This window comes from Bison bison, unplaced genomic scaffold (genome assembly GCF_000754665.1).
Source record: "Bison bison bison isolate TAMUID 2011002044 unplaced genomic scaffold, Bison_UMD1.0 scf7180017863325, whole genome shotgun sequence".
Lineage (NCBI taxonomy): Eukaryota > Metazoa > Chordata > Mammalia > Artiodactyla > Bovidae > Bison > Bison bison.
Window position 1 is genome coordinate 334,810 of NW_011493897.1, and position 13,720 is coordinate 348,529.

The following is a 13,720-nucleotide window of genomic DNA, read 5'->3' on the forward strand; positions in this document are numbered from 1 at the left end:
ACTGAAGTGAATCATAAATTACTACTCCTTGCTGCTGCTGCTGCTAAGCCGCGTCAGTCGTGTCCAACTCTGTGCGACCCCATAGACGGCAGCCCACCAGGCTCCTCCGTCCCTGGGATTCTCCAGGCAAGAATACTGGAGTGGGTTGCCATTTCCTTAACCAGTGTATTCAATCAAAGCTAATGCTGAGTCATGGTGACTCGCTAACACATAGCTTCAATTTGCTCTCTGTAATTCACTTGAGAAATCCATTGTGGCCATGACATTCTTCGTATGTTTAATTTACTACCATTCAGAGGTTCCGGCCTACAGACTACAGGGAGCAAGTAAGGATTTCAGGGCTCAAACCAATTTATTAATACTGTAAACTGAACTCTACAATGTTGCCGAAAATCGCTGGGGGGCAGAGCTATAACCCCAGAAGCCAACAGAGCACATTTAATGTTGATTAAATAACAAGTGAATGACGAGCGTTTCAGGTGATCAGTCGCCTAGAGCGGACATAAGCTCAGCCCAGAGACACACGTGTGAGCGGCCCCACATGCACCCAGCTGCAAGCGTTCAACAGCGGGTAGGGGACCTTCGAGCACCCTCGGCTCTCAAAACTCAGAGCAGGAGCGCCCTCTGGCGGCGGCGGCGCCCGGGGGTTCTGGCCGAGAACGTCGGGAAGGACGCTCGAGGGGCGGGGCGGCGGCGCGGGGCGGTGCTTCGCCCGACTGGATGGAGCGTGTGGGAGCTGCGACCCCGGAGGGCGACATGCCCGGCTTTCTTATGGCTCTTCAGAGCAAGAGCCGAGCGGAGGCGCTGCGGGCGCGGGTGCAGGAGCAGGACTTGCGGCAGTGGGGCCTCACAGGTCAGTGGCTTCAGGCGAACTTCCGCCCACGCCGGCCGACTCGTTGGGACTCTCCTCGCCCGGGCCTCTGTACCCGTTGCCAGGAACGGTCCGGCGGCGCCGCGGGTGGACCTTCCCGTCGGTTTCAAACCTACAGACACCAGGGCCTTCCTTTCCCGCCCTTGCGGCGGGGCTGGGCGGAGAGGAACTCCGCCTTGTGCCGGGTGGCCTTTGCCCCGCCTGCGCAGCGCGCGCGGCCGGCGGACGCGGGAGAAATGGGATTCCCAGAGGGGAAGCCCGCTGCTCCAGCTACCCGGCGCGCCGGCCCTGGGGAGGGGGAACTTGTTGAGGCCCCAGTCGCTGAGGTAAGACGTTCCTCTCTCTCAAGAGGTGGAGACTGTCCTAGCGCCCCAAGGGTGTGGGTTTCAAGTTTGTGTTCTGGTGGGTTTGGAGGCCTAGCTTGGGGCGTTTAATTGGTTGCTTCTGTAAAACGATCAGAACTCGTCTCCGAGCTTCAGTTTTCTTCTTCGTTTACCCGGCTCGCACAGTGATAGTTCTCCACTGGTTAATTCTCCTCCAACGTTATAATTTGAAATATGAAGCTAAGCAAAGTTCATCAGCGCTTTTCTGCGTGCAACTATTTTATTTGTACTAGCCCTTCCCTAGAATCTTAGAAGCGCAAAGCTTGCATCCCCTTGAGGTCTTCAGGCAGGGAGGCTGATCGTGTTTCTGGATGGAGACCACAGGGTGGAGAGTTGTTGTTTGTTGTTGTTTAGTCGTTAAGTCGTGTCTTATTCTTTTGCGACCCCTGGACTGTAGCCCGCCAGGCTCCTCTGTCGGTGGGATTTCCCAGGCAAGAATACTAGAGTGGGTTGCCATTTTCTCTAGGGGACCTTCCCAACCCAGATATCGAACCCATATCTCTTGCGTCTCCTGCTTTGCCACCCGGGAAGCTCGTAAGGAATGTTATCCATGTTAAATGTGAATTTATGGTCTGATGCTTATGTGTTTGGTGTAAAGTTTATCTGTTTATAAAGCCAGAGTTTATACGTGCTTGTGTGTTTGCCTGTTTCCTTGCATGTGTTTTTGGGTATGATACGATGTGTGAGAGAAGGCTAGATCAAATGTGCACATTGATACTGGACTGTTGATAATTCACCTGGAGAAATATACACATGGACCAGTGCTGTTATAGTAAAATTGACAAGATAGGTACGAGATTGCAGGTTTGCCTGGAAGAATTAGAGTGAGTGAATGAAGAGGTAAATAGACAAATACGGAAGTTTGGTGCTGGGCATGGATAAGTGCGTAGTGTGGAGAAAGGAAAAAGTAGAAAAGTATACTCGGGAATAACCATTTAATATTGTAACTTGAAATTCCTATTTCTATTTGAATAAATTAATGTTCTGAGAAACTATTCTTTGGTTAAAAATGCTTACTGAATTTTCATTTTTTCGTTTTTATTTTTTGTATTTTTAAAAATTATTTGTGTTTTTTTTCCTTCTGATTTTTTCATTTTTAACAGAGTAGTACATGTTTTCTGTAAAACATTTAGGGTAATATTCTATGCATAAAGGAGAACAGTAATATACATAATTCTATGACATACTATTATGTTTCCTGCTAGTTCTTGGCCTTTGCATGCATGCATATGTTTGTATATATCATTTCTTTTTCTCTCTCTTTTCCATGGTGGGGCCAGGACTGAGGGAGAAGTGCAAAAATGGGCTTTCATTTTTATGAAACCATAAATTTTTTCCTTATTGTCATTTATTCTTCAATATATTTAGTGCGTATATGTGTGCTAAGTCACTTCAGTCATATCCAACTCTTTGTGACTCTGGATTGTAGCCTGCCAGGCTCCTGGAGTGGGTTGCGTATTTAGTAGGTACAGGCTGATTTTTTCATTTTTTATTTTTATTTTGGAGATTAATCTCATCATTTATTTCGTTTGCTATTTTCCTCCATTTTGAGGGTTGTCATTTCATCTCATTTATGGTTTTCTTTGCTGTACAAAAGCTTTTAAGTTTAATTAGGCCCCATTTGTTTATTTTTGTTCTTATTTTCATTACTGTAGAAGGTAGGTCTAAAAAGATCTTGTGGTGATTTATGTAAGTGTTCTTCCTGTGTTTTCCCCTAAGAGTTTTACAGTATCTGGTCTTTAATCCATTTTAAGTTTATTTTTGTGTATGTGTTAGGAAGTGTTCTAATTCATTCTTTTACACGTGGCTGTCCAGTTTTCCCAGCATCACTTATTGAAGAGACTGTCTTTTCTCCATTGTATTTACATGCTTCCTTTGTCATAGATTAGGTGACCATAGGAATGTGGGTTTATCTCTGGGCTTTCTATCCTGTTGCATTGATCTAATATTTCTGTTCTTGTGTCAGTACCATACTGTCTTGATTACTGTTGCTTTGTAGTATAATCTGAAGCCAGAGAGTCTGATTCCTCCTGCTCCATTTTGTTTTCTCAAGATTGCTTTGGCTATTTGGGGTCTTTTGTGTTTCCATACAAACTGTAAAATTTTTTTCTTTTAATTCTGTGGAAAATGCCATTGGTAATTTGATAGGGATTGCATTGAATCTGTAGGTTGCTTTGGGTAGTATTGATTCTTCCAAGAACATGGTATATCTCTCACCTGTTAGTGTTATCTTTGATTTCTTTCATCAGTTTCTTAATAGTTTTCTGAGTACAGGTCTTTTACCTCCTTAGGTCGGTTTATTCCTAGATATTTTATTTGTTTTGTTGCAGTGGTAAATGTTGTTGTTTTTTTTTTTTAAATCTTTCCTATCTTTTATTGTTAGTGTGTAGGAGTAATAGAAATTTCTGTGCATTAATTTTGTATACTGCAGCTTTACCAGATTCATTGGCTCTAGTGGTTTTCTGCTGGCGTCTTTAGGATTTTCTGTGTATAGTTTCATGTCATCTGCAGACAGTGACACTTTTGCTTCTTTTTCTCCAGTGTGGATTCCTTTTCTTTTTCTTATCAGATTGCAATGCCTAGACTTCCAAAATTATGTTGAATAATAGTGGTGAGAGTGGACATCCTTGTCTTATTCCTGATCTTAGAGGAAATGCTTTTAGTTTTTCACCATTGAGAATGATGTTTGTGGTGGGTTTTTCATATATGACCTTTATGTTGAGATAGATTCCCTCTATGCCTACTTTCTGGAGGATTTTTATCATAAATAGGTGTTGAATTTTGTCAAAAGCTTTTTCTGCATCTATTGAGGTGACCATATGGTTTTTTTTTTGTTTGTTTGTTTTTCTTTTCTGGTTGTTTTTTTCTTTAATTATGTCAAAGACAAATGTTCTGGGACAGATGTTACGAGAAATGGAGGGTGTGGTACTTTAAAATACAGATATAAAAACATCACCAGTAATAAAACATATCAACGTCATGTATCTTTCTGATATAATGAACTAAGAAGGGCACAACATCACTTCTGTGGTATTTTCTTCCCTCAAATGTGTAACACCTCAGTCTAACAGAAAACATCAGATAAACCCAAATTGAGGAACACTGTATAAAATAACTGACCAATATTCTTCAAATGTGTCATGGTCACAAAAGAAAGACTGAAGAAATATTTCTAAGGCAATGGAGATCTTACACTGGATCCTGGATCAGACACAGAACATTATTAGGAAAAGTAGTGAAGTCTGAATAAGGTTAATAGATTAATAGTATTTTATGAATGTTAATTTCTTGGTTTTGATAGCTGTATTATGGTTACATAAGATTAACGTTAGAGGAACCTGGGTGAAGGGTATATGAGAACTCAACAATTTTCTACAGAAAACTTACAACTTTAAAATTTTTTCAAAGTAGAATATTTGATATATATATATATGTGTGTATATATATATAGTCAAGAAAAAATGTTCTACAGTTCACACAGGCATTGCTAGACAATGTTGTGACTGCATAAACTCTAGAATGCTACATACAGTGTTGGTGCAGAAGAAGGAAGCAAACACAATGCCACCCATCCTACCCTCTCTAAATTCAGAGACAGGGACGCTTTGTTTCATTAGGGAAGAAGCTCACTGCCTACCTCGCTCTGAATCAGAACGATCTGAAGAAATAGTTGATCCAATGCTGTCCATTTGTATTCGTTCCATCTCTTGAGGACCCTGCAGCTGTTCCAGTCGCCGCTTTAAAAATCTCTGTTCTCGTTCCAAATTCTCTAGCTGGTGCTGGCTCTTCCTTTCAGCTTCTTCAAGTTTCTTGATGTGTGCTTTGGCTGACCATATGGTTTTTATTCTTTAATTTGTTAACATGGTATATCGATTTGCATTTGTTGAAGAATCCCTGCATCCCCAGGATGAAGCCCACTTGATCATGATGTATGATCCTTTTAATATGTTGTTGTATTCTGTTTGTTGGTATTTTGTTGAGGATTTTTGTGTCTGTGTTCATCAGTGATATGGTCTGTAATTTTCTTTTTTTGTGATATCTTTGTCTGGTTTGGGTATTAGGGTGATGGTGGCCTTGTAAATTGAGCTTGGAAGTGTTCCTTCCTCTGCAGTTTTTTGGAAGAGTTTGAGAATGAGTGTTAGCTTGTCTCTAAATGTTTGATAGAATTCGCCTGTGAAGCCATTCTGGTCCTGGACTTTTGTTTGTTGTAAGATTTTTAATTATAGTTTCAATTTCATTACTGGTGATTGGTCTGTTTATATTTTCTATTGGTTTAGTCTTGGTTCAGTCTTGGAAGATGGTACCTTTCTAAGAATTGGTCCATTTTTTCCATGTTGTCCATTTTATTGGCAAATAGTTGTTTTAAGTAGTCTCTTTTGATCCTTGGTATTTCTGTGGTGTCAGTTGTAATTTCTCCATTTTTCATTTCTAATTTTATTGATTTGAATCTTGTCCCTTTTATTCTTGATGAGTCTGGCTAAGGGTTTATCAATAACCAGCTGCAGTTTCATTGATTTTTGCTATTGTTTTATTTCTACTGGGTTGGCCAAAAAGTTAATTCAAGTTATTCCATAGTATCTTATGGACAGACTCAAAGGAATTCTTTGGCCAACTCAGTATTTCATTTATTTCTGCTCTGATTTTTATGATTGCTTTAGGTATAAGGTTAGGTTGTTTGAGTTTTTTCTTGTTTGTTGAGGTAGGACTGAATTGCTATACACTTCGTTCTTAGAACTTCTTTTGCTTCATAGGTAGATTTTGGGTCATCGTATTTTCATTTGTTTCTATGTATTTTTAAATTTGCTCTTTGATTTCTTCAGTGATGTCTTGGTTATTTTGTGTCATATTGTTTAGCCTCCTTGTGTTTGTGGGGTTTTTTTGTTTTTTACATTCCCCCCCACCCCCCACCCCCCGTTATTGACTTCTGGTCTCATAATGTTGTGGTCAGAAAAGATACTTGATACGATTTCAGTTTTTTAAAATTTACTGAGGCTTAATTTGTGACCCATGATGTTATCTATCCTGGAGAATGTTCCATGTGCACTTGAGAAGAAAGTGTAATATGCTGCTTTCGGGGAGAATGTCCTATAACTAGCAATTAAACCTGCCTGGTCTATATTGGCATTTAAAGCCGTGTTTCCTTATTTTCTGTCTAGGTGATGATTCCATTTGTGTAAGTTGGGTGTTAAAGTCCCCCACTATTATTGTGTTCCTGTCAGTTTTCCTTTTTATGGCTGTTAGCATTTTCATTATTTATTGAGGTGCATACATATTTATGTGTTATATCTTCTTGGATTTATCCCTTGATCATTATGTAGTGACCTTCTTTGTCTCTTTTAAGTCTTTTTATTTTTACGTCTGTTTTATCTAAGTATTGCTATTCCCGCTTTCTTTTGATTTCCATTTGCATGGCATGTCTTTTCCCATCCCCTCACTTTCAGCCTGTATGTGTCTTTAGGTCTGAAGTAAGTCTCTAGTGTGCTGTGTGCTTAGTTGATCAGTCATGTCCAGCTCTTTGCGATCACGTGGACTGTAGCCTGCCAGGCTCCTCTGTCCATGTTCGAGGCAGGAGTACTGGAATGGGTTGCCATTTCCTTCCCAAGGGGATCTTCCCAACCCAGGGATCGAACCCAGGTCTCCAGCATTGCAGGCAGATTCTTTACCATCTGAGCCACCAGGGATGAACCATACATTCAGATCTTGTTTTTGTATCCATTCAGCCAATCTGTTTCTTTTGGTTGGAGCATTTAATCCATTTACATTTAAGATAATTATCAATATACATGTTCCTATTACCATTTTCTTTATTATTCTGGGTGTGTTTTTGTAGGTCTTTTTGTTCTTTTGTGTTTCCTGCCTGGAGTTTAGCATTTGTTGTAAAGCTGTTTTGGTAGTGCTGAATTCTCTTAGCTTTTGCTTGTCTGTAAAGCTTTTGATTTCTCCTTTGAATCTGAATGAGATCTTTGCTAGGTAGAGTAAAGTAGGTTTTTCCCTTTCATTATTTTCAATATATCCTGCCAGTCTCTTCTGGCCTGCAGAATTTCTTCTGAAAAATCAGCTGATAACTTTGTGGAGATTCCCTTGTATGTTATTTTGTTTTGCATTTCCCTTGCATTAGTATTTTTTTTTTTAAATTTAGTATTTGTTTGATTAATATGTGTCTTGCCATGTTTCTCCTTGGGTTTACCCTGTACGGGACTCTGCTTCTTAAACTTGGATGGCTATTTCTTTTCCCATGTTAGGGGATTTTTCGGCTATAATCTCTTCAAATATTTTCTCAGACCCTTTTTCTCTTTTTTCTTCTGGGATCACTGTTATTCAAACGTTGGTGAGTTTAAAGTCTCTGAGCCTCTCATTTCTTTCCATTCTTTTTCTTTATTCTGCTCCTTTGCAGTTATTTCCACTATTCTACCTTTTAGCTCACTTATTCATTCTTCTGTCTCAGTTATCCTGCTATTGATTCCTTCTAGTGTATTTTTAATTTCATTTTTATTTATTTTAATTGGAGGATAATTACAATATTGTGATGGTTTCTGCGATATTCAATATGAGTTGGCCATAGGTACACTACACACATGTCCCCCCAATCCTGAACCCCCTCCCACTCCTCCCCACTCCACCCCTCGAGGCTGTTCCAGATCACTGGCTTTGGGTGCCCTGCTTCATGCATCAGACTTACAGTGGTCATCTATTTTACATATGGTAATGTATATATTTCAGTGCCATTCTGTCAAATCATCCTTCACTCTCCTTTTCCCACTGAGTCCAAAAGTCTATTCTTTACGTCTGTATTTGCTGCCCTGTATGTAGCATTGATCGTCGGTGTCATCTTTCTAAATTTCGTGTGTGTGTGTGTGTATGTGTATATATATATATATATATGCATTAGTATACAGTATCTGTCTTTCTCTTTCTGGCTTATTTCACTCTATAATAGGCTCTATTGCTATTGCTAAGTCACTTCAGTCGTGTCCGACTCTGCGTGACCCTATAGACGGCAGCCCACCAGGCTTCCCCGTCCTTGGGATTCTCCAGGCAAGAACACTGGAGTGGGTTGCCATTTCCTTCTCCAATGCATGAAAGTGAAAAGTGAAAATGAAGTTGCTCAGTCATGTCCGACCCTAAGCGACCCCATGGACTGCAGCCTTCCAGGCTCCTCCATCCATGGGATTTTCCAGGCAAGAGTACTAGAGTGGGGTGCCATTGCCTTCTCTGATAATAGGCTCTAGGTTCATCCATCTCATTAGAACTGACTCAAATGCATTCTTTTTATAGCTGAGTAATATTCCATTGTGTATGTGTACCACAACTTTCTTGTCCATTCATCTGCTGATAGATACCTAGATTGCTTCCATGTCCTGGCTATTGTAAATAGTGCTGCAATGAACATTGGGGTACATGTGTCTCTTTCAATTCTGGTTTCCTCAGGGTATACGCCCAGCATTGGGATTGCTGGGTTGTATGGCTGTTTTATTCCGAGTTTTTTAAGGAATCTCCACACTGTTTTGTATAGTGGCTGTACTAGTTTGCATTCCCACCAACAGTGGAAGAGGGTTCCCTTTTCACCACACCCTCTCCAGCATTTAGTGTTTGTACACTTTTTGATGATGGCCATTCTGACCAGCTTGAGATGACACCTCATTGTGGTTTTGATTTGCATTTCTCTAATAATGAGTGACGTTGAGCATCTTTTCATATGTTTATTAGCCATCTATATGACTTCTTTGGAGAAATGTCTGTTTAGGTCTTTTGTCCACCTTTTGACTGAGTTGTTCATTTTTCAGGTATTGAGCTTCGTGAGCTGCTTGTGTATTTTGGAGATTGTCACTTGTTTAGTTTGCTATTATTTTCTCCCATTCTGAAGGCTGTCTTTTCACCTTGTTTATAGTTTCCTTCGTTGCGCAAAAGCTTTCAAGTTTAATTAGTCCCATTTGTTTATTTTTGTTTTTATTTCCATTACTCTGGGAGGTGGATCATGAGGATCTTCCTGTGATTTATGATGGAGAGTGTTCTGCCTGTGTTTTCCTCCAAGAGTTTTATAGTTTCTGGTCTTACATTTAGGTCTTTAATCCATTTTGCATTTTATTTTTGTGTATAGTGTTAAAAAGTGTTCTAGTTTCATTCTTTTACATGTAGTTGATCAGTTTTCCCAGGACCATTTGTTGAAGAGGCTATCTTTTCTCCATTATGTATTTTTGCCTCCTTTGTCAAAGGTAAACTCTGCATAGGTGAGTGGATTTAGCTCTGGACTTTCTAGTTTGTTCCATTGATCTATATTTCTGTCTTTGTGCTAGTACTGTACTGTTTTGATAGCTGTAGCTTTGTAGTGTAGTCGTAAGTCAGGAAGGTTGATTCCTCCAGTTCTGTTCTTTCTCAAGATTGCTCTAGCTGTTCAGGGTCTTTTGTGTTTCCATACAAATTATGAAGTTGTTTGTTCTAGTTCTGTGAAATATACCATTGGTAGTTTTGATAGGGATTGCATTGAATCTATAGATTGCTTTGAATAGTAAATTCATTTTCATTATATTGATTCTTCTAATCCAAGAACATAGCATATTTCTCTGTTTGACTTCTTTCTTCAGTGTTTTAGTTTTCTGTATATGAGTCTTGTCTCTTTGGGTAAATTTATTCTTAAGTATTTTATTCATTTCAGTGCAATGGTGAATGGGTTTGTTTTCTTAATTTCTCTTTATGATTTTTCAATGTTAGAGTATAAGAGTGCAATGGATTTCTGTGTATTAACTTTATATCCTGTGACTTTACTATATTTATTGATTAGTTTTAGTAATTTTCCAGTGGCATCTTTAGGTTTTCTATGTAGAGGATCATGTCATCTGCAGTGAGAGTCAATTCTTTTCCAATGTGGATTCCTTTTATTTTCCTTCTCTGATAGCTGTGGCTAGGACTTACAAAACTATGTTGAATAGTAGTAGTGAGAGTAGGCACCCTTGTCTTGTTCCTGCTTTTAGAGAAAATGCTTTCAATTTTTTGCCATTGAGGATAATGTTTGTTGTGTGTTTATTATATATGACTTTTATTATGTTAAGGTATGTTCCTTCCATGCCTACTTTCTGGAGAATTTTTATCATAAATGGGTATTGGATTTTGTCAAAGGCTTTCTCTGCATCTACTGAAACAATCATATGGTTTTTATCTTTTAGTTTGTTGAGATGGTGTATCACATTGATTAGTTTGCAAATATTGAAGAATCCTTGCACTGGAATAAAGCCCACTTGGTCATGCTATATGATCTTTTTAATATGTTGTTGGATTCTGTTTGCTAGAATTTTTTTGAGGATTTTTGCATCTATGTTCATCAGTGATATTGGCCTGTAGTTTTCTTTTTTTGTGGCTTCTTTGTCTGGTTTTGGTATCAGGGTGATGGTGGCCTCATAGAATGAGTTTGGGAGTTTTCCTTCCTCTGCAATTTTCTGGAAGTTTGAGTAGAATAGGTGTTGGCTCTTCTCTAAATTTTTGGTAGAATTTACCTGTGAAGCCATCTAGTCCTGGGCTTTTGTTTGTTGGAAGATTTTTTTATTACAGTTTCGATTTTCATGCTTGTGATTGGTCTGTTCACATTTTCTGTCTTCCTGTTTCAGTTTTGGAAGGTTATACTTTTCTAAGAATTTGTCCATTTCTTCCAAGTTGTCCATTTTATTGGCATATAGTTGCTGATAGTAGTCGCTTATGATCTTTCGTGGAGAAGGCAATGGCACCCCACTCCAGCACTCGATCTTTTGTATATCTGTGTTGTCTGTCTTAATTTCTCCATTTTCATTTCTAATTTCATTGATTTGAGTCTTTTTTTCCTTGACAAGTCTGGCTAACAGTTGTGTACTTTGTTTATCTTCTCAAAGAACCAGCTTTTAGTTTTATTGATCTTTGCTATAGTCTCCTTCATTTCCTTTTCATTATTTCTATTCTGATTTTTATGATTTATTTCCTTCTACTAACTTTGGGTTTTTTGTTGTTGTTCTTCTTTTTCTAGTTGTTTTAGGATTAAGGTTAGATTGTTTGTTTGATGTTTCTCTTGTTTCTTGAGGTTGGCTTGTATTGCTATGAAGTCCCTCTAAGCATGGCTTTTACTAAATCCCATAGATTTTGCATTGTTGTATTTTCATTATCATTTGCTTCAATGCATATTTCTATTTCCATTTTGATTTCTTCAGTGATCTGTTGGTTGTTCAGAAGCATTTCGTTTAGCCTTCATATGTTTGTGTTTTTTATACTTTTATATTTTTCTGTAGTTGATATCTTAGTTGTAATCAGAAAAGATGCTTGAAATGATCTCAATTTTTAAAAAATTTACCAAGGCTTAATTTGTGGCCCAGGATGTGATATACCCTGGAGAATGTTCCACTTGCACTTGAGAAAAAGATGAAATCCATTGTTTTTGGGTGAAATGCCCTGTAGATACCAATTAGGACCAACTGGTCCAATGTATCATTTAAAGCTTGAGTTTCCATGTTAATTTTCTGTCTGGATGATCTGTCCATCAGTGTGAGTGGGGTATTAAAGTCCCCCACTATTATTGTGTTATTGTTGAGTTCTCCTTTAATAGTTGTTAGCATTTGCCTTATGTATTGAGGTGTTCCTATGCTGGGTGCATATATATGTTTACAATTTTTATGTTCTTTTCTTGGATTAATCCCTTGATCATTATGTACTTCTTTGTCAAAGTGTCCTTTGTCTCTTATAACTGTCTTTATTTTAAAGTCTATTTTATCTGATATGAGTATTGCTACTTCTGCTTTCTTTTGGTCTCCATTTGCATGAAATATTTTTCCTAGCCCCTGACTTTGAGTCTGTATGTGTCCCTAGGTTTGAGATGGATCTTTTGTAGGCAGCATATAAAGGGGTCTTGCTTTTGTATCCATTTGGCCAGTCTCTGTCTTTTGGTTGGAGCATTTAACCCATTTATGTTTAAGGTAATTATTGATAAGTATTATCCTGTTACCATTGTGTTTGGAGTTTGTTTCTATAAACCTTTTTTCTGTGTTTCCTGTCTAAATAAGATCCTTTAGCATTTGTTGAAGAGCTGGTTTGGTGGTGCTGAATTCTCTTAGCTTTTGCTTGTCTGAAAGCTTTTGATTTCTCCTTCGAATCTGAATGATATCCTTGCTGGGTAGAGTAATCCTGGTTATAGGTTTTTCCCTTTCATCACTTTAAGTATATCCTGCCATTCCCTTCTGTCCTGCAGAGTTTTTGTTGAAAGATTGACTGTTCTCCTTTCAAGTTGTTTGGTGCTTTTATTATTTTTTCTTTGTATTTAATTTTAGTTAGTTTGATTAATAAGTATCTTGGCATGTTCTCCTTGGGTTTATACTGTATGAGATTCTCTGGGTTTCTTGGACTTCGGTGGCTATTTCCATCCCCATTTTAGGGAAGTTTTCAACTATTACTTCCTCAAATATTTTCTCATGCCCTTTCCTTTTGTCTTCTTCTCCTGGGATGCTTATAATTCAAATGTTGGGGTGCTTAACATTGTCCCAGAGGTCTCTGTGACTGTCCTCATTTCTTTCTATTCTTTTATCTTTTTTCCACTCTGCTTCATTTATTTCCACCATTTTGTCTTCCAGTTCACTTACCCTTTCTTCTGCCTCAGGTACTCTACTGTTGGTTCACTCCAGAGTGTTTTTAATCTCAGTTATTGCATTGCTCATTGCTGATTGACTATTCTTTATTTCTCCTAGATCCTTGCTAAACATTTCTTTCATCTTCTCAAGCCATGTGTCTAGTGTGCTTATCTGTATCTCCATTTTGCTTTCAAGATTTTGGATCATCTTTACTATCATTATTCTGAATTCTTTTTCAGATAGACTCTATCTCCTCTTTGGTTTGGTTTGGTGGGTTTTTACATGTTCCTTCACCTGCTGGGTATTTCTCTGGCTTTTCATTCTGTTTGCTGTGTTTGCGGTCTCCTTTCTTCTGGCTGGAGGGTTGTAGTTCCTCTTAGTTGTGGAGTCTGCTCCCTATGGGTAGGGTTGGACCAGTGGCTTGTGAAGATTTCCGGACTGGGTGAACTTGTGTGTGTATTCTGGTTGATGGAGCTGGATCTCATCTCTCTGGAGGGCAGTGCAGTGTCCAGTAGAGAGTTTTGGGGTATCTGTGAATTTGGTGTGGCTTTGGGGAGCCTGTCTGTTAATGTTCAAGATTGTGTTCTGTTTTGCTGGAGGATTAGCTTGGGATGTCTTGCACTGGAGCTTGCTGGCTCTTGGGTGGAGCTTAGACTCAGTGTAGGTGTGGAGGGTTTTGGGTGGACTTTGGTGTATTAATGTTCTCTGTTGTCAGGAGTTTTATGATGGTCAGAAGTTCTGGAGTTGAGCCTCCTGCCTCTGGGTTTCAGTCCTGACATCTTACAGTAGCATCAAGACTTCTCCATCCACATAGCACAAAAGACAAAACCCATAGGTTAATGATGAAACAACTCTCCACAGCCAGGAACACCCGAAGGGAGTCACAGAGT

General features: G+C 39.0%; 1 protein-coding gene across 3 annotated transcripts in view; it reads left to right on the forward strand.

Annotated features, from left to right (window-relative positions):
* The first annotated feature begins 704 nt into the window (after nucleotides 1-704).
* CHD1L (chromodomain helicase DNA binding protein 1-like) overlaps nucleotides 705-13,720 on the forward strand; it is a 66,788-nt gene continuing 53,772 nt past the window's right edge. For 2 of the 3 annotated variants that reach the window (XM_010833233.1, XM_010833237.1), the window contains exon 1: nucleotides 705-853. In XM_010833233.1, the coding sequence (XP_010831535.1) occupies nucleotides 721-853 (133 nt within the window). In that variant the 5' untranslated portion in view covers nucleotides 705-720. Of the gene's footprint in view, nucleotides 854-1,076; nucleotides 1,198-13,720 lie in introns of those variants that run through there. The other variant, XM_010833234.1, reaches the window with a different exon arrangement.